The sequence below is a fragment of the Pygocentrus nattereri genome, chromosome 16, assembly GCF_015220715.1.
Source record: "Pygocentrus nattereri isolate fPygNat1 chromosome 16, fPygNat1.pri, whole genome shotgun sequence".
NCBI lineage: Eukaryota > Metazoa > Chordata > Actinopteri > Characiformes > Serrasalmidae > Pygocentrus > Pygocentrus nattereri.
In genome coordinates this window covers 21,672,099-21,690,880 of record NC_051226.1, presented here as the reverse complement: position 1 = coordinate 21,690,880, position 18,782 = coordinate 21,672,099, and the positions used below count along the sequence as shown (strand labels likewise).

The 18,782-nt window shown below is 38.4% G+C and overlaps 1 protein-coding gene across 3 annotated transcripts in view; it reads left to right on the top strand.

The window, feature by feature from the left end:
• LOC108441032 (collagen alpha-1(XXIII) chain) overlaps window positions 1-17,773 on the top strand; it is a 143,223-nt gene extending 125,450 nt beyond the window's left edge. Inside the window, exons 15-30 of one of the 3 annotated variants that reach the window (XM_017720297.2) lie at window positions 2,392-2,445; window positions 2,569-2,604; window positions 2,813-2,860; window positions 3,390-3,443; window positions 3,677-3,721; window positions 5,129-5,218; window positions 5,354-5,407; window positions 6,619-6,684; window positions 6,790-6,816; window positions 6,935-7,003; window positions 8,711-8,773; window positions 8,868-8,894; window positions 8,990-9,043; window positions 10,145-10,231; window positions 11,353-11,391; window positions 15,625-17,773. In XM_017720297.2, the coding sequence (XP_017575786.2) occupies window positions 2,392-2,445; window positions 2,569-2,604; window positions 2,813-2,860; window positions 3,390-3,443; window positions 3,677-3,721; window positions 5,129-5,218; window positions 5,354-5,407; window positions 6,619-6,684; window positions 6,790-6,816; window positions 6,935-7,003; window positions 8,711-8,773; window positions 8,868-8,894; window positions 8,990-9,043; window positions 10,145-10,231; window positions 11,353-11,391; window positions 15,625-15,627 (816 nt within the window). In that variant the 3' untranslated portion in view covers window positions 15,628-17,773. Of the gene's footprint in view, window positions 1-2,391; window positions 2,446-2,568; window positions 2,605-2,812; window positions 2,861-3,389; window positions 3,444-3,676; window positions 3,722-5,128; window positions 5,219-5,353; window positions 5,408-6,618; window positions 6,685-6,789; window positions 6,817-6,934; window positions 7,004-8,710; window positions 8,774-8,867; window positions 8,895-8,989; window positions 9,044-10,144; window positions 10,232-10,435; window positions 10,764-11,352; window positions 11,392-15,624 lie in introns of those variants that run through there. The other 2 variants (XM_037545650.1, XM_037545649.1) reach the window with 2 other exon arrangements.
• The last annotated feature ends 1,009 nt before the right edge of the window (window positions 17,774-18,782 follow it).

Here is an 18,782-nt window from a genome sequence, read left to right as displayed (position 1 = left end):
AGCTGGCTCCTCTCAATGCAGAGGAGTAGCAGCTCTACTCCGAGCTCCTCCCGGATGGCCAAGCTCCTGACCCTATCAAATAGTGTAGCCCGCCACCCTGCAAAGAAAGCTCATTTCCACCTATTGTATTCACGATCTCATTCTTTCGGTCATTACCCACAGCTCATGACCATAGGTGAGGGTCGGGATGTAGAACAGAGGGTAAACAGAGAGCTTTGCCTTATGGCTCAGCTCCCTCTTCACCACTATAGTCCGGTACAGTGACTGCATTACTGCTGCCACCTGTCCCAGCCTCACGATCCCTCTTCTCATCACTCATGAACAAGACCCCGAGATACTTAAACTCCTCCACCTGGGGCAAGTCCTTTCCCCTTACCTGGAGTGGGCATGCCATCCTTTTCCGGGCTAAGACCATGGACTCAGATTTGGAGGTGCTAATCCTCATATCAACCGCTTCACACTCAGCTGCAAACTGCTCCAGTGAGTGCTGGATGCATCCATGTGATTCAGCCAAAAGAACAACATCGTCTGCAAATAGCAGAGATGCCACCCTCTGGCCTCCACACCTAATGCCCTCTTGACCTTGGCTACGCCTTGACACCCTGTCCATGAATATCACGAACAGGAGTGGAGACAGGGCACAACCCTGCCAGAGCCCAACGCTAATACTGAAAGGGTTCGACTTAATGCTGAGTATACGAACACAGCTCTCACTCTGGGAGTACAGAGATCGAATGGCCCGGAGTAGTAGCAACTGTACCCCATGCTCCCTGAGGACCTCCCACAAGATATCTCGGGGAACTCAGTCGTAAGCCTTCTCCAAATCCACAAAACACATGTAGACTGGGTTGGCAAACTCCCAAGCCCCCTCAACAATCCGCGAGAGGGTGAAAAGCTGGTCCATTGTTCCATGGCCGGGACGGAATCTGCATTGTTCCTCCTCAATCTGAGGTTCAACTATTGGTTGGAGTCTCCTTTCCAACACCTTGGCATAGACTTTCCCAGGGAAGCTGAGCAGTGTGATACCCCGAGAGTTGGCACACACCCCTTTTTTAAAAATGGTGACCACCACCCCGATCTGCCAGTGCGAGGGTACTGTTCCTGAGGTCCATGCAATATTGCAGAGGTGCGTCAACCACGACAGCCCCACAATATCCAGAGCCTTAAGCATCTCCAGACGAATCATCATCCACCCCTTGCCACTGCCAAGCCTTGCCACTGAAGAACTCGCCAACTACCTCAGTGACCTCCACCAGGGAAATGGAGCTTGACATGCCAGAGGCCTCCAGCCCTGACTCTTGTGAGGGAGGCATGTCTCCCGGATTAAGGAGTTCTTCAAAGTGCTCCTTCCACCGACCAACAATATCCTCATTTGAAGTCAGTGTTTCTCCACCCTTGCCGAATACTGCTTGGGCACAGCCATCCCAACCACTCCTGAGTTGCCGGACAGTTGTCCAGAACCTCCTTGAAGCCGAAAGTCTTTTTCCATGGCTTCGCCAAACTCCTCCCACACCCTGGATTTTGCCACCATTGCGTCTGTCACCTTTTTCACCTGTCAGTACCTCTCTGTTGAGTCGGGAGTCCTTCGGGCCATCCAGCCCATAAAGGCCTTTTTCTTCAGCTTGACGGCCTCCCTCACCACTGGTGTCCAGGTGGTGACCAGGGGGTTCTTGGGTTACTGCCCCAACAGGCACCCACAAGCTTTTGGCCACAGCTATGCCTGGCAGCTTCCACAATGGAGGTTTTGAACAGGGTCCATTCAGACTCCATGTCCCCTACCTCCCCTGGGACATGAGAAAAGCTCTCCAGGAGGTGGGAGTTGAAATCATTCCGAACAGGAGCCTCTGACAGTCATTGCCAGCACACCCTCACGATTCGCTTGGGTCTACTGGGTCTGACCATCAGTTTTCCTTGCCATCTGATCCAACTCACCACCAGATGGTGATCAGTTGACAGCTCAACACCTCTCTTTACCCGAGTGTCCAGAACATATGGTCCCAAGTCAGATGAAACAACAACAAAGTCGATCAGTCGAGCTCTGGTACCGTGTACACTTATGAACATCCTTGTGTTCGAATTTGTTTTTTGTTATGGACAATCCATGACTAGCACAGAAGCCCAATAACAATTCACCATGCTCAATCTATCCATCCATCCATTTCCTAATCCGCTTCTCCGTCAGGGTCGCGGACCATGCTCAATCATTTGTTTTAATTAAAAAAAAAGATACAGTCATTCAAAGCAATAGGAATTTTGTCTAAAGTCTGAATGAGTTAAAAGTGAAGTTTTTTCAGTTCTGACTTTCAACCAGTTCAGTAGAATAATCTATATGTGTTGCTGTTTTGTGTTGATGTATTGGCTTCCAAGGTAAATTCACTTGTTCTTCTGTAGGGAGATCAGGGTGAAGAGGGGAAAAGAGGCATGGATGGATTCCCGGGCATAAAGGTACAATGCTTATTAAATGTTACTGTGGTGCACAGAGAACCTATGAATCAAATTAAATAACATTAGCTGCATTTTGTACTTCAGTATTACATTATGAGCTCAGCTGTATGCCTGCTTTCACAGGGGGAGAGAGGAGAACCTGGTTTTCCGGGACCAAGGGTAAATGGGCTGTGTCCTAAATCTATAAAGCTAATGAACCTTTTTTATAAGTTATCATAGTGCTATGCTTCAAACCCTTCAGTGAAACCCTAATCTACACTGATATGCTCTCTCTCTCTCTCTCTCTCTCTCTCTCTCTCTCTCTCTCTCTCTCTCTCTCTTCCTTTTCACCTGCTCTTCCTCTATCTTGCTTGCTTCCTCTATCCAGGGGCCTCCTGGGGTCTTTGGTGAAATTGACTCACATTTAGACCCGACGGTAAGGTTCAGATTGAAGGGAAATTCCACCAAAATTTCTAAATCTCTGCATCAGTAAAACAGTGTGATATAAACAATGTTATTCAAAGTGGGTGTACAATGGTTTGTTCTAGAGTAACTTGCAGAATCAGAATAGTTCACAGTCCTGAATGGAACCACATATCTAAAAAAGTGTAAGGCCTCTGAAACAACAGCACATAAGGTTGTGACATAAAATGGTTATTAATACACTGTCTGATGTATAAAGCATGTTTTGGCCTAAAGCGTATTTTAAGCTTTATTCATAGTGGAGAGGTATGTGTAGAGTGTTAGAAGACAAAATAGTTTCCACCGTTCAGTCACCACCGTAATGAAATTCAGTGTTTACATCACAAACACTGAATTTAACAATGATTTTGAAAAAATCTATGGAATTCCCCTGTAAGCCATGTAAAATCCCACAATGCCTCATATTATTTTGCACAACTATTAAATGGCCTAGTTTAAAACATAAACATTTTTATATGTTTTGTACAAACTTTTTCCTGCAGGGTCAACAGTGTCCGCCAGGTCCACCAGGACCTCCTGGAGAGCAAGGAGCAAAGGTAAAAGACATCCTCAAAAACAGGACAGAAGTAACGTGTCACTTCTTTCATAAGAACTTTTATTATTTTTATATTGTATCTCCAGTTATTGTTTCAAGTTTTTCTTATGACAGTGAAGATATAAAGTATGCCAAAAAAAACAAATGCTAAGCACATGTGACCTCATACAGTTCACTAGAGATTTGTTATTTTAGTTATTTATTTTAATCCACTGAAACCTGTTGTGTTCACAGGGAGAGATGGGCTCTCCTGGATTACCTGGATCTGAGGGCAAACAGGTACAGTGTTCAATATTTTTAAATCACTTGCCTTATTAACACTTTTTTTTGTAATTGTATACACAGTAACTTATACAATGGGATTTAAACATTACAAACTATTTATCATTTCTAGGTGTATTATTCAATAATTTAACAATTCTTTAACCAAGAGTGCATTAAATGATAAAACTAAATGACAATATTAAATGAATAATTATCTAATTTACCAGCTTTTATTATTCGATCTCACTTTTAAAATATGGTGAATGTTGAATATTGATTTAATAATAATCATTATCATAATAGTAATCCTATCTTTATTTATAGAGCACTTTTCATGCTGGTGACAGCTCAGAGCGCTTTACAGAGGTCATAAAGCCTAACAGTAATAGTAGAAACTACAAGTATTCATTTGAAGTCATTTAAGTCAGACGTAAAAAAGAGATGTAGACTTTTAAATTCAGTGCTGACTTCAAGATGTTTTTTAAATGTTTAACTGTGAGCACGCTTGAGCATCTAGTATAAGGTAGAATTCCACAGTTTAGAAGTATAATAACTGAAAGAGGCCTCTACACAGTTTCTATTTTACAGAAGGCATTTGCAGAAGGCCAGTATAACATAATAGATCACAAACAGATAGATATTTTCTATTTGAGGTAATGTAGGTGCTTTAAGGCCATTTAGTGCCTTAAAAAAAGTAGTAGCAGAACTTTAAAATGTATTCTGAAAGATACAGGGTATAGAGCAGTTCTTTCAAAATGGGGGTGGTTTTTTTTTTTACAGATCTGTGCTGCTGCATTTTGTTTGAGTTGTAGTGGATGTGGTTAGAACATTAAAGTAATCAACTCTGCTTATAACAAACCTACTTTTACCTAATTTAGGTAAAAAGCTACTTTAGTGACTGTATTTGCATGCGGGATAAAACAGAGTTCAGAGTCTAAGATTGCATCCAGGTTTCATACTTCACGTTTGGTATATAAACTTGGCTAAAGAACCAAGTTTCTCATGAAGAGCATTTTTCTCTGAGTTTTAGCACCAAAAATCAATATTTCAGTTTTTTATGATTTGGTTGTAGAAAATTTTGTGGCATCCACTGAGAAATATTTGGCACACAGCAGGTAAGCCTGCGAATGGAGACTTGATTTTCAGAGAGATATTATTATAACTTAATCCTCTATGCTCTACAGCCTTTTTAGAATCTTTTATAGCTCTATACACAGTTCTGGACACAATCAAAACATCCTAATATTTATTCACATCTTTCTCATATCCTACAAATTATGCAAAGCCTGTGATGTTTTAAACAGTGATTTCAAACCTACTCGCTAATGTATATTGTCTCATATATATATATATAAAGATTGAATTAGAGATTTAACTTATCTAACCACCGTTGGCCTTACACTGTTTCATGGCTCTCCACAGGGATCTAAGGGAGAGAAGGGTGAGACAGGAGAGCCTGGAATGGCAGGAGAGAAGGGAGAGAGGGGAGAGATGGGTGTGTCTGGGCCAGCGGTGAGTAAGACCACTAAACCTGTAACTAGACCACCACTGAAAATAAATAAATAATAGTACAGCTTATGCTGTGAAGCGGAGAATGCTTTATTTGCAAGAGTAGATTGCTGATAATGACATGCATCTTTATTTAAGGGTGCTGACGGTCAGAAAGGGGAGAAAGGAGACTCCAGACTTGAGGACAATCTGGTCAGTTGAATTGTTTAATACACATGGAGTAGACATTTTTCATATCATGGAATTTAAAAGTACAATCCCATACAGTTTTGACGACAATCAAGTCATATCAAACACATTCAACTTTCTTTAGATTTCCATGTTTATTTATGTTTACTTACAAAATCTAGAAAATGCCCAAAATTGTAGTAATAACTGATAGTCTGAATGAAGAAGCAAACTTTTGTTGAGTCTTATAATACAGTGTGAATGGCAGAGACTATGCTTCACTTATTTTGTTTCCATTTAAACAGCCATTAAATACAAGTTATTAATTGTTCTGTGTCAGAATATAGAGGAGAACCTATGTATTTGACAGGAAATTACACTGAAGCCTCAACAACTAAATATAACATCAATATTTCTCAGTATTTTTCAGTATTTTTCCACACCTTCCAAGTTTATTCTTAAAATTTTATTGCATTTTCTGCTTCACATGATCCAAATAATCCAGAACATATTTACTGGTATTGAATTCTGGACTCCATTGTTCTGAGAACACTACAAGCTTCTTTGTTTGGTTTGTAAATTTTCTTCCTTTTCTTAGCAACAGCTTCTTGACAGCTTCACATCCTTTCAGTCTCATAATGTTAAGTTGTCTTCTCACAGTGGAGGATGGATGGATTTTCTTCCCTCTCTCAAAGATGAATGTGCTGTTTATCTGGTGGTGACAGTTTTGATGTTCAACTAGTTCCTGCATGGTTGTTAGGAGTCCCATTTTCTCTGTATCTTTTAATCACTTTTAATCAGCTTTTACTGATTGTTATATATAATTTACTTATATTTAATCTCTTCATATCTGTTCATATCAAAATTAATAACTTGTACTTAATGGCTGTTTTGCCCAGAAATTGAATAAATGAAAGTTGATCTCTAACAGTACGGTATTTGGTACAAAGAGTAACACTTTACTGCAGGGCACAGTTCTTAAACCTATATGATACCTACATAAACTTGTCATGACAACTGACATAGGCCTACATAAATGTTTACAAATGCTTATTCCGATAGATGTTGTCTATTGTCCTTATGAACTGCACCCTACAGTAAAATGTTAACATACATAGAAATATTGCAAAAGTAGTGCTGGTGCCAAATCTATCCTGTTCCCCTCATGATTCTGCTTCTTCAGTTCACATACTTTAAGCCTAAGCTTGAGTGAGTGTGGCTCTTCTGCCTGTTAGGCTCAGATCATCTCACTGCCAGGACCCCCAGGGCCTCCTGGATCACCTGGCCCACAGGGCATAATGGTAAAACACTGGAACCATTTCATTTTATTTTAAAGAACTGGATTAATTGAGCAAAGAAGCCTCATCACAGAAAATAAACATATTTTCCATTTGCTTTCTTCTTAGGGGCATCATGGAATGCCTGGCCAGAAGGTACGACTGTGGTGGCATTTAAAAAAGAGCAAAAGCACTTTGAAACATTTGAGATTGGGATTTATGTTTATATAGGAATAACGATGTGGTGAATCTAAATGTTTATGTTTGGAATCAGGGGGAGCCAGGTGAGGCAGTGAAAGGAGAGAAGGGGGATACAGGAGAGAAAGGCCTCCCCGGACCGCGGGTAAGCTTCCTACCCTGCTACTTCTGTTACAGTACTTCACTATACTCATAGCTTCACTTCTATGCATGACCAACAAGCACTTGATCACACTTCAAAAGTGTGATCTTCTGCTCAAAAATAGATCAGTTCTTAAAAATAGATCAACATTGTTCTTTATCCCAGGTGTCATCAATCAGAGGTTTGGTGTCTGAAGTTTCAAAAGGTTAAGAGACCCTTATTAGTCCCACAATGGGGACATTTCACCTCCACAATCTAACCCATCTGTGCAGTGAAACACAACTTACACACTAGTGAAGGCACACACTAGGGGGCAGTGAGCACACTTGCCCGGAGTGGTAGGCAGCCCTATCTGCAGTGCCTGGAGAGCAGTTGAGGGTTAGGTGCCTTGTTCAAGGGCACGTCAGTCATGTCTTGTGGGCTCAGGGGATCGAACCTTCCAGTCGATCCCCTTCCTTTCACAAGGCTGGTTCCCTAACCTCCAGCCAAAGACTGCCCCCTAAAATGTTAATGTTTTAAACATAAAAAAAGTTGACAAATTTATTAGATGTATTCTGTGCCTTAGTGACCAACTAAATAGCAGCAACACATAGTTTTCGTAAACTAGCTGCTCAAATATATAACCTGCATCAGAGGGCATCTTCTGGCAAGCCACAGTCCGGTTGCCAACACAACAAAGCGTCTCAGCCAACCGAACTGAGCACTGTTAAATAAATTCTGTGGAAAAAACTATTAATATTAAAACAGATCATCAACATACATGAAGAAGAACCAGTTTGGCCTCTGTGGCAATCTTGTACTGTAGTTTATCCAATCACATAAACTTACTTAAATGACTTCAACAGAACACAGTGCAAGATATACAGATATAAAGCAAATAATTTCACATATTTTTGTAAATGTTTAATTACATTTACTATTTCTGGTCTGAGTTGCTTTTTATTTCATTCTTTCATTTTGAAATTATAATTTAACTATTTAAGTTAAATATTTATTTGTTTTAGTGAGGGGTGGCATGGTGGCACAGTAGGTAGCACTGTCACCTCACACTCACATTCCATTCCTCGTCCAGGGAACCACAAGTGTATGTGTCTGTTTATGGTTTAAGTGATTTAAGTAAATCATATTATCTCACTATTTTGTAAAATCATCTTGATTGTAAGAAATATGTTTGAAACAAGCAAAATGATCTGCCAATACAGTGAGATAATTTAACTTAACAAAATCACTTAAAACAAGTTTAAAAAAAGAAAGAAAGAAATAAGTTAAATTAAAGTTAATTTATCTAGATATAAGTTAAATAATTTTATAATAATGTTACGACAATCTCAAACTGAGAAACAGAAGATACATGCCTAAAGACAATTTTACTTGTCAGATCATTTTCCTAAAAAAATGAATAAATTCTTTAGTTTTTCTGTGTTTCTCTACTGTGGGGATTTGGGGAGAGTAAGCAGTTTTATTCACTAACCCAGGAACAAGACCATTTTCACTTCATTGTATCCAGCACATGTATAGGACTGCATTACCTTGTAGCTTCACTAGCCTCGTAGTTCTGGTGCAAACCTAAACAACCAAACACACTTTGGCTGCTTGACTTCATTTTTCGGGAAGGAGACACAATTGGATCAATTGCAATTTTAGAATATCTTCATGTAAGGATTGAACTGACCTGTAGACTGGACTGATATTGTCCTTATTTCTCTTCAGGGTCTTCAAGGTTTTCCTGGCCCTAATGGTTTGGTTGGTCTACCGGGTGCAAAAGGTGAAAAGGTCAGTGTCTGTATCTTTCCAAAGCCATCAATGACAAGTTTAAAGAAATATATCTCTTTATTATTTCACATACAATTATTGTTTGTGCTGACAGGGAAAGCAAGGCGAGCCTGGATTAGATGTAAGTATGCTTTGGGCACATAATTATACAGCATTTTACAAATATGTTTTTGTTTTGGATCACGCCTTTTACTGACCCTGCGTCTCCTCTACTAGGGTTTTCCTGGGCTCAGAGGAGAGAAGGGCAGCAAAGGCGACAGAGGAGAAAAGGTTTGCTAGAGAAACAGTCACACTCTACTGACGTAGTTGTCACTATTATCATTATTAATTGTTTTATGAATTAGTCAAAATACTAAATATCAACCTAGCAATATATTCATTCATTCATTTGTTGGGAGGCTTACTTTAAATATATACTCAGTTACAGATTACTGATTGCCTGTTAAACAATGTACTTGTAATATAATTCAGAGGATTACTATATTAAACTAACCAAATCTGATTATCTTCCATTACTTTTGGATTACTTGTTTTGTTAAAGTCATGTCATTAAATAATAACAAGAGAAAAATTGCAAGAATTTAACTCAACACAAGGCAAACAGGAAAGCTGAACTGTTTTATGAAACAGAATGACAGATAAGAGGTGACCAATTTTGTGTCTCACACAAATGGTAAAGGTGAAAAAATGGATCACATGTACAATAACAGAAAAACTAACCAACGTCAAAGGTCAATCAGGTAGAAATCATCTTTTCAGACACTTAATCTTAATAAAGTGAGTATTAATCATTATAAAAGGTGAAAATCAGGTGTTATATAAAACCAGGTAAACAACTGATTCAAGTGTCTTCAGGAAAGCACTGCTGTTCTGCTTAAAAAATTAAATATTTACTAAATTGTCTATAAATTGGCTAAATAAAACCCTCCTGGAGGTAGGACCTTACTATTCCCTCTTACATTTATGGCATTTGGCTGATGCTCTTCTCCAGAGCGACGAAGGTAGCATTAAGAGTCTTGCCTAAGGACTCTGATTGGTGTAGTGTAGGGTGCTTACCCAGGCAGTGGATTGAACCCTTGTCTACAGCATAGAAAGCCCACTACACTACACCAACAGCGTTTGAATGTAATCCTGCTGGTAATCCCCCTGTTTTTATACTGTACCTGTGATCTGATTACTGTCATTTTTTCTGTAACTGTAATGGAATACAGTTTTCTTTATCTTGGATATGTAACCAACGTCAAAAGGTCAAACCTCCAAATGCCAGTACATATATTCTGTGACTACCTAACCCTGGAAGCTCAATAGCTTGAGGTATTAGATATAAATCTCCGCTCATGCTGCTTCCCTGCCCACTTCCAATTCTTTCAGGGTGAAAGAGGCTCACTGGGGAAAAAGGGTCTAAAAGGACAAAAAGGAGAGCAGGGGCCTCCAGGGCTGGACCAGCCCTGTCCTGTGGTATGTTATTCATCCTCTTCTCCACTGCTTCTACAGTGCTTGTGATCAGTTTGCTTAAAAGTCTTTTATTTTCAGAGAGCAGTGACAGCCCAAGCTTTGTCCAACCTAGCTCACATTATCAGTGTTGTGGTCTTTCTTAGTCAGTTGCTGGTTGTAGATGGTTAGTGGTGTGACAGGTTTAACATGGCTGGGTTTCACTGACAGGAATCCACTGAGGGTAGAGAACATGGTGGGGAGGCCACTCCAGATGCCCCCTGCCCATTGGTACAGTATTTGTGCTCTGGTTGTGCTGTGCTCATGTTGGTTCTACTATTGCTAATCATTGCTACTTATGGTCTAGTGGGTCCTCCTACACACAGTCATGGGGTCAGTCTCATACAGCAAGGAATTCAGATCCAACTTTAGGGCCGGATTCTCCAAGTACTGTGGACAGTCGTAAACCACTAGAACCATTGTATTTCTAGAGTCTCACTAAGCACTGGCTTGTCCAGTGATTCTTAAAAAATGGACATTATTTGTATTGTAGACATTAAACCCTTGGTTCCTATCACCACCGCTATAAAGAAATCCACATCATTGCAGCAGTTTGCATCAAACCAGTCTAAATGATGCCATTTACATCTTGATAATTCAATTATGCTTTCCCCTTTAAGGGAAACATGCGATAACTGTTGTTGGTAACCTCCATGAAGCTTTGAGAGTCCGGCCTTTGGGTTACTGTGTGACAGAGATACTGAATGTGGTAGCACTGTAAATTTTAATTTGAGCTGAATTTAAATGTAAAAATCTAAATCACTTCTAAGCCTTGCACTATGAGGCAAACCCACAAGAAAACCATCCCAATTGTGACCCTGGATTTGCCCTTCATAAATCTCGCTTATCTCAGCGTATGCGTCCACCTCCTCACTCCGCGTTACAGCATGATGTCTTGTGCTTGATCTTTGGAGTGGTTCAAATCAAGTGTGTCTACATCATTTGGTGTCTTCCCCTACATTACAACAAATCTCTGGTGGCGTGAGTGGTGTGTTATGAAAATATTTGGGGTATTGTTCCTCTGAACATTTCTTCATCACAGTCCATCATAAAACTTATTCACCTCTTTCTCCTCTCTCTGTTCTTAGGACCGAGATGGACTTCCGATGCCAGGATGCTGGCACAAGGTTAGTGAGCTGTAACTGAAACTTTTTGACATACTTTACCAGTTATTTAGCTACACCTACCTTGTGGATACACTCATTTAGCCATTTTATCAGATTCACCTACCACAAAGGTGCACCTTGTAGGTGTCCAGTTGCTGACTATAGCCGTTATTTATATATTTGTTATTTACATATTTGTCTGTTGCTAACCAATTTATTAGCCTCCTTCTCATCCCGTTCACCACTATGAGACTACCATCCAAAAAATATTGTGAGGAGTAGTTGGCAATAAATTGTGGAGCAAAAGATGGATAATCAGCAGAGATGGGTGATGACTTGTTTTACCAACCAAACACAGCCAGTTACAAACATACAGTGAACTATGAGTCGGATTGCATTTTCATTGTGTAAGTAAAGCATAACAGAGCGACCACAAATTCCATAGAAACCAAAACAAACAGTCACAATACTGTTCGAATTACATTGATCCAGGAAGTGCCTAGCTCCTCCGAAAGAGACTTGAGCTCCCTTAAATACATTAACATGAAGCTTGGAGGTTTTGGATACTGAAAATGAACTATAATCATATTCATAACAACATATTTTTGCTCTGGCTCTTCTGAATCATGGCACAAATGTTGCTTGTTGAACGGAAAAATAAAAGTGCATGCTATTAAATGCTCTCCTGCAGTTCCCTGTCCTGTGGTCTATATCAGCTATTTTCAATCTGTAGGCCACAGCCCCCCAGTGGGCCATGGCGGTTCTACTAAGGGGACATTGGTAATGGTTTTTTATTTATCTTTTTAAATCACAAAGCATAATTGCAATATATAGACATTTTACCAAACTTATCATTTTAAATATGAGATATATTAATGTTGTGATAATTATTTGGAAAAATAAAACATCAAAAGTACTGTAGTGTAAATACAGCTTACTTCTAATTCAAAAATAAAGCATTATGAACAAAGGGAGTAGCAAAAAACAGGGTCATTTATTTAAGGATTATGGTTTCACAAACACATGAACATAATGCTGAACACTGGTTGAAACCAAATGAGAGTGTGTACATGCACTTACTAATCCAATTATAATCGGATTTCTGTAGTTACCTGATTATTCAATATGTAAACAGTAAATGTGTAAACAGCACACTCTGATTTCATAGATCAGAGTAAGGTCTAGAACTCCAGGTAAGAAATCTGATAAAGAGAGCTGGATTTCAGCTCAGTCATTAGATTTCTCACTGAATGCAAACTCTTACCTGGGTTTCTATTAGAATTTCTCAGTCTGTGTATGTGCAGAAACAGACCACTATACCAGAAAAAGGCAAGTACCGTTACTACAAGATAGAGCGAAACTGAAACCAACAACGTTCTTGACGAAATTAAGGATTTAAAAATTGTTCATCTTCTACATTGCTTATTTTCAAGTAAAGCGATATAAAGACAGATGTCACGTCTTCTTCTGTAAGTTTACTCTCCAGTTGTAAAGCACAAATTGGATCACTGCATGACTCATGTAGACCCGGAGTTTCCCCATTGTCTGGTTACCCAAGTGAATGTAAATGTGCTACTGTCAAAATCAGATTTTCTGCACTCATCAGATAATTAAGTGCATGTATCACTCCAGCATATTACAAATTTCCAGTCTACCCTTCAGTGTCACACAGTTTGCACATACAGAAAAGGCTGCACATAAACAGGGAGGGCTGAGAAACACAGTATAGTGTATGTGACTATAAAATTACATCAATCATTGAAAGTGAAATTACTATTTTTCCAACTATGTTCATGAAACTTTCACAATACCTAAATATTTGGGCCAAATTGAGTGATTGATCTTGCAAAATCCAGATGCATTACCATGACCAGAATAGCTAGCTGTTAGCTAGCAGAATAGCTATATGTTTAAATATTAAATGCAAGTCAATGTGAAATGCTTTTCTTTTGATCTTATAAAAATAATCCATTATGGATTAATGGCTACAAAAAGTTGTAGAATTCTTGCATTCTGCTTGCATTTGAAACAAATGGTCCAGGCAAGAAAGCTTTTGTGGGTGGTTGTGTGGGCTGAGAGTTTCAAAAGTTTGGGATCCAATGGTTCAGAGGTAGCTCCCCACCTCCAAAAATGGTGGGGCAAAAGTTAACATTTCCATGTGTACACACACCATGAGAAATTCCATGTATGTGGAACTTGCTTGGTGAAATAAAATGATTCGAATTTTTTTTAAACTGTATCTACACAACATCACCCCTGGTCAAATTACATGGTTTGTTGATTTTTTCTGAATGAAAACTAGTTAACACATCCTCTGAGGTGAACAAACTTAGCAACATTTAGTGTACAATTATTATGTATTGACATATTGGAAAAAAAAAACATGTAATTTGACCAGGAGTTCCCAAACCTTTGTATACAACTGTAGCATATGTCATGGTGACAATATAATAACATATCCCAATAAACCAGTAAACCTATTAATAAAAAGTGGAATGTTTTAAAGACCCTTTAACACATGCCCTTTCACCTGGGAACTTTAAGCAGGAAGGGGTTACACATCAACAAAAGATAGAGTCAAACAACACCTAGAAACTTACAAGGAGAGAACAGAAGCTGATACATTACAAGAAAATGCAAAGACGTCTTCATTACAGCCATGAATATAGAACATTTCTGTGACCCTTTGTTTAGTTTTGTTTTTTAGTTTAGTTTCCAGAGTGAAAATGGTACATTATTGTACAGAGAAGAGTTAGAAATCTACCCTGCATACATGCACAGCTGCTTTCATGCAAAAGCAAAGCAGAACATTTGTGTTTTTATGGTCAGTATTTTCTGTTTTTATGGGAGAAGTAATTTGCAGGAGAGAATTTCACACATGATTCAGAAATAAAAAAGGCACTGAGCAGAAATGCATGTGTCCCAATAGAATTCTGTTTGGCCTGCATGTGTGAACAAAGTGAAGCTCAAACCATGTCAAAGTATCCTGATAATATCCTGGGTTTTGTGTGTAGGGAGTGCTCATGTTATGACCTGCGTGCTGCATTGGGTGCAGCTCAGATAACAAACATTAAGTCTTAGTTTAGTGCAGTAGCAGTGAGAAAGATACACATATGCATATACATACACATACAAATGGCAAAACATTCACTCAAATTCATTTTTGGATATACTTCCTTTGGTGCTGCTTGTGGAGAACAGTGTTTTTTTTTGTTTTGTTTTGTTTTTGACACAAGCGTTCTGAACTCAAAACGTGGTAGGGTATTGCCCCAGTACTTAGAAAAGTGCCTTGGTTTATTATATTTGCTGAAGACAGGAGCACATCACCTGTTTGGGTGTGTTAGTCAGTATCTTATATTGTTATTGCTCAGTAGCCAGTTATACTGTTAAGATTTGGTTGTTACCTTCAAATTTTTATCTTCTGATCACCACTTTCAATAATCTTTTCACTAGATATGCTTATGTTCTTCCTCAAATGATTACTTACTACTTCTACTTCCATTTAAATAATTATTAGTAAAGGCCCATCTACTCATTTTCATGTTTGTCTTGAAACTGTTATCTATAGTTTTTGTGATGTTTCAGTGAACTGGCAGAGAGAGAGAATGCTGTTGGTCTTTTTCTGTTGAGAGATTTTGAAAATGACAGTTTTTTGGCACAGGGAACATCAGATCTGACAAAGTAACTAGTAGAGTTAGATATATGTATACGTCAGCTACACATGATCCTCTCTCTCACAATAAGTGACTGCTGTCCCAGCCAAAACTGCCAGCAAGCAGATTATTTAACTGCTTGTTACAAAAGATTATTACACCATCGTTGTCAACAGACGCCACTGTCAGTCACTTGTGTTCTGACACGCCCACACAGTTATGGTATTTATCTGTCATTAAATTGTATTAACTTATGTATATTTCTTAAATGTAACACACTCTTACACACTTTTTCTGCAGCATAGCTTTACTATTAAAACAAAAAAGTTGAACATATGAAACCATGTTTTACAGGGGCTTTAAAGCAGCAATACTTATACTTGAGTTTAATTTTTGGCTACTATACTCATCTATAATAATCTATAAATGAAAACCTACACAATTTGCCTATATGGTATGTGTTTCTAATAAAATGGCCAATGATGTAGGTACAAGGTATTTCTAAACACCTGGCCTCTCAGTGTATGAGTCATGGCTTATCATAATCCTTCTGATTATTGTCATTCATTTTACAACATTTTCTCCTCTTGCTCTCTTTCAGTGATGACCAACCAGAAGCATGGAATCTGTACATATTGATATACATATTTGCAACTAACATTTGCTTTTTACCCCTCTCAATTTTGTATTTTTTCTATTTAATATACTGAGTTTTCATACAGAAAGTTGTCCTTTGAGTCTCCTTGCAAAGATATCTCTTCATATCGCTGCTTACTACATAGAAGGGCTCAGAAGTGTAAGAATAAAAGCAACAGCGTTAACAAGAGTTGAAATGAGCTGGCAAGGGCACATGGACTCAGTGCATGAGGGGTGCACAGAGAATGCTGCTTCTAACTCGGAGAGGAGAAGAACCACACATGACCATCTTACAGACTGAACATGGTGGCAGTAGATAAAATCTGCTTGGATCTGCTTTAAGCCGACTGGACTGGCCTGAAAGATCCAGTGTATCCACCCTTTACTGAAAGACTGAAGCAGGGGAGTAAGACAAGGTTTCTTATCCAGGTCCATGAGAAGAAAAGTTTGGGAGCTACATGAAGAAAAAGCACTGCCTTGGGGATCCCCTGTGATTGAGCCAAACTGTGTATGCTTTAAATGGACTGTTTCATACATCATATATTCTCAGCTCTCAGGAAACAGAAGTATTCATGTCAAGAAAATTAAAAGAACAGTTTAATTTCCAATCTGAAGAGGGATGGGTGTGGTGATTCAAATGTGTGGAGGTCCAAACTCCACCTCAGTATTTTTTGCTTAATGGGCAGTTGGACTATGTCATCTGTAGGTTGGAACAAAACAATTAAATCATGCATTGGGCTGTCTTTTCACTTTCATATATGTTTTGAATCACACATGCAGCTGATAGTGTCACATCAGTTTTTTGTTTTTTTTTTTAGTTTTACAATATTTTAAAATAATTCTCAACAAAACATGCCATTTAACCGAAGATGTTCAAACCAGAAGTATCCAGACACCCCTTATAATTTGTGAATTCAGCTCCTGAAAGAGCTGAATTGTGCAATTATATTTAATTGCATGATATCCATAGAAAAATACTACTATGTTTTTGTTTCTGAGTCTGTCTAAAGGAGTATATAGCCCTCCAGCATTAGAATGTGGAGCAGAGGAACAGTGTTCTGTGGGATGAGTTGGAGAAGTGTTTGTGATCCAGAACTAATCAATCGACATCAGTACATGACCTCACTGAGGCTGAATGCAATCAGATCCTCATGGTAATGTTGTAGGTTCTAGCATAAAGCCCCCACAAGAGTAGAGGCTGTTCCTGCAGTAAAAGAACTCCCTATTAATACTCCCTAGTAATCTGATATACCTGAAACACAAAGATCATTCAGTAGATGAAACAATCTGCTGAATGTCAACCCTTCTGTTTTTTATGCATAGGAATATAAAATGCTTTCTCATTAGGATATTTGAACACTGCTTGTTTATTTACGTATGCTCATATTTAAACAGCAAAAATGGTTCAAATGCCCATCCCTACAGCACAGCCCAGAAATTAAACTAATGTGCAAACTGCATTCTGCAGCAATTTCTACAATTTCTAGTGAAGCTTTTTAAGGACCTGTTCTCAGTACTCTTATTGATTCTGTGTAAATAATATGTATAGATATTACCTTGCAAAACTTTTTAGAGCTAGTTTTTGAATGAGATTGTTCTACTGATGAGCAGTGTGATGTGTTTTGTGTATTCGAGTAAACAATCCTTAATCCATGTGTACATGTCTGTTTATCATGCATGTAGAGGAAGGATTTGAGCAAGGACTGCATTTGTGTTATTAGGCCTATGCCGTTTTCAGTTTGTGGGGAAAGCATGTTGTGCTACAAATCTTAGCAGCAGTGTTTTGTATGATTTCTAGTGGTTTGTGTGATCCTTTTACAAAAACAACCCTACAAGAAACTTGTACGTCTGCATTCCTGAAAGTTTCTTAAGATTTTTTTTATGTGGATTTGTATCTTCTTCCTGAGGGTTCCTACAGATGTCCTGTGATGCTGCAGTGTTTATTCCCTTCCTCGGTTGCCTTAATTACAGTACTCAATATTTATATTGTAAAATATGATATTGTTATAAATCACATCAAACTGAAAGTTAACTGCTTAAATCAATTATTAGCCATCATACATGATGTTCTAACAGATGTAATTGGGAGAAGAATAAAACATACATACACTGCATTCCTGAGGTCCACTTAATTTGTTTTTATATAACAGACCAATAAAAGCTGGAAAGAAATCTTTCTAGCATCACGTACAATCCCAGCCATCGAAAGCCACAACCTTACAATTTCTTTCCCCACAGTTGTGCCAGACAGGTAACATATGGAATAAAATATACACTTAGTATGTTACACCATCTTTGTCCAGCAAGGTGCGGCTGTTTTTTCCCTCTACCCTTTAGAGACCAGGTAAAAAAATTCACCGGGGAGCTTAGTGGCTAACAATTAGCATGCTATATTTGATCTGACCAGCAATGGGTGCTGTTTTTTCCCCTTATCCTTCAGAGACCGGGTGAAAAAAAATGTTTGGCAGGAGAATGCGAACTGTTAGCCAGTTAGGTCCAGTAACTCAGATACTTGCACAGCATTGTTAAAGAGCACTGCTGTACAGTCAGTACCATTATAGTCATTAATATAAAAGACAGTATATCAGAAATCATAACACATTTTCTTTCCATACTGTGATGTATTTGCAAGTGAAATAATTTAAATAATGTCTCTGACCTAGCTAAATGCTTTCACTCGAGTACTTTACTTGAGTATTTCTGTCATTTAACTCCTTAAATTCCCAGGCTTATTACATACTTATTATTCAGTAATACAGTATTATTCAGTTGAGCCATTCTCAGGTTATAGAAGTGTGTAGTGAAAAGGGTTAATACCTTTTTTTCATTACATTTTCAAAACAGGATTTTTTCTTTTAATTTTGATTTATTTTATTATTATTATTATTAGTAGTAGTAGTAGTAGTAGTAGTAGTAATAGTAGTAGTAAAAGTAGTAGTAGTATTTTAAACAGGCTTCTATTCAGGAACCTCATCAAGCACCAAGCGGTAAGCCAATCAAAATGTTACTGGTTAAGACTAAATGTGGAGCAGTCCCTTAAGATTTCATTAATCAACATACTTTGTATCTAAACTCACTGTCCATTTTTTCAGTCGCACTTACCACGTAAGAGCAGTTTACAAT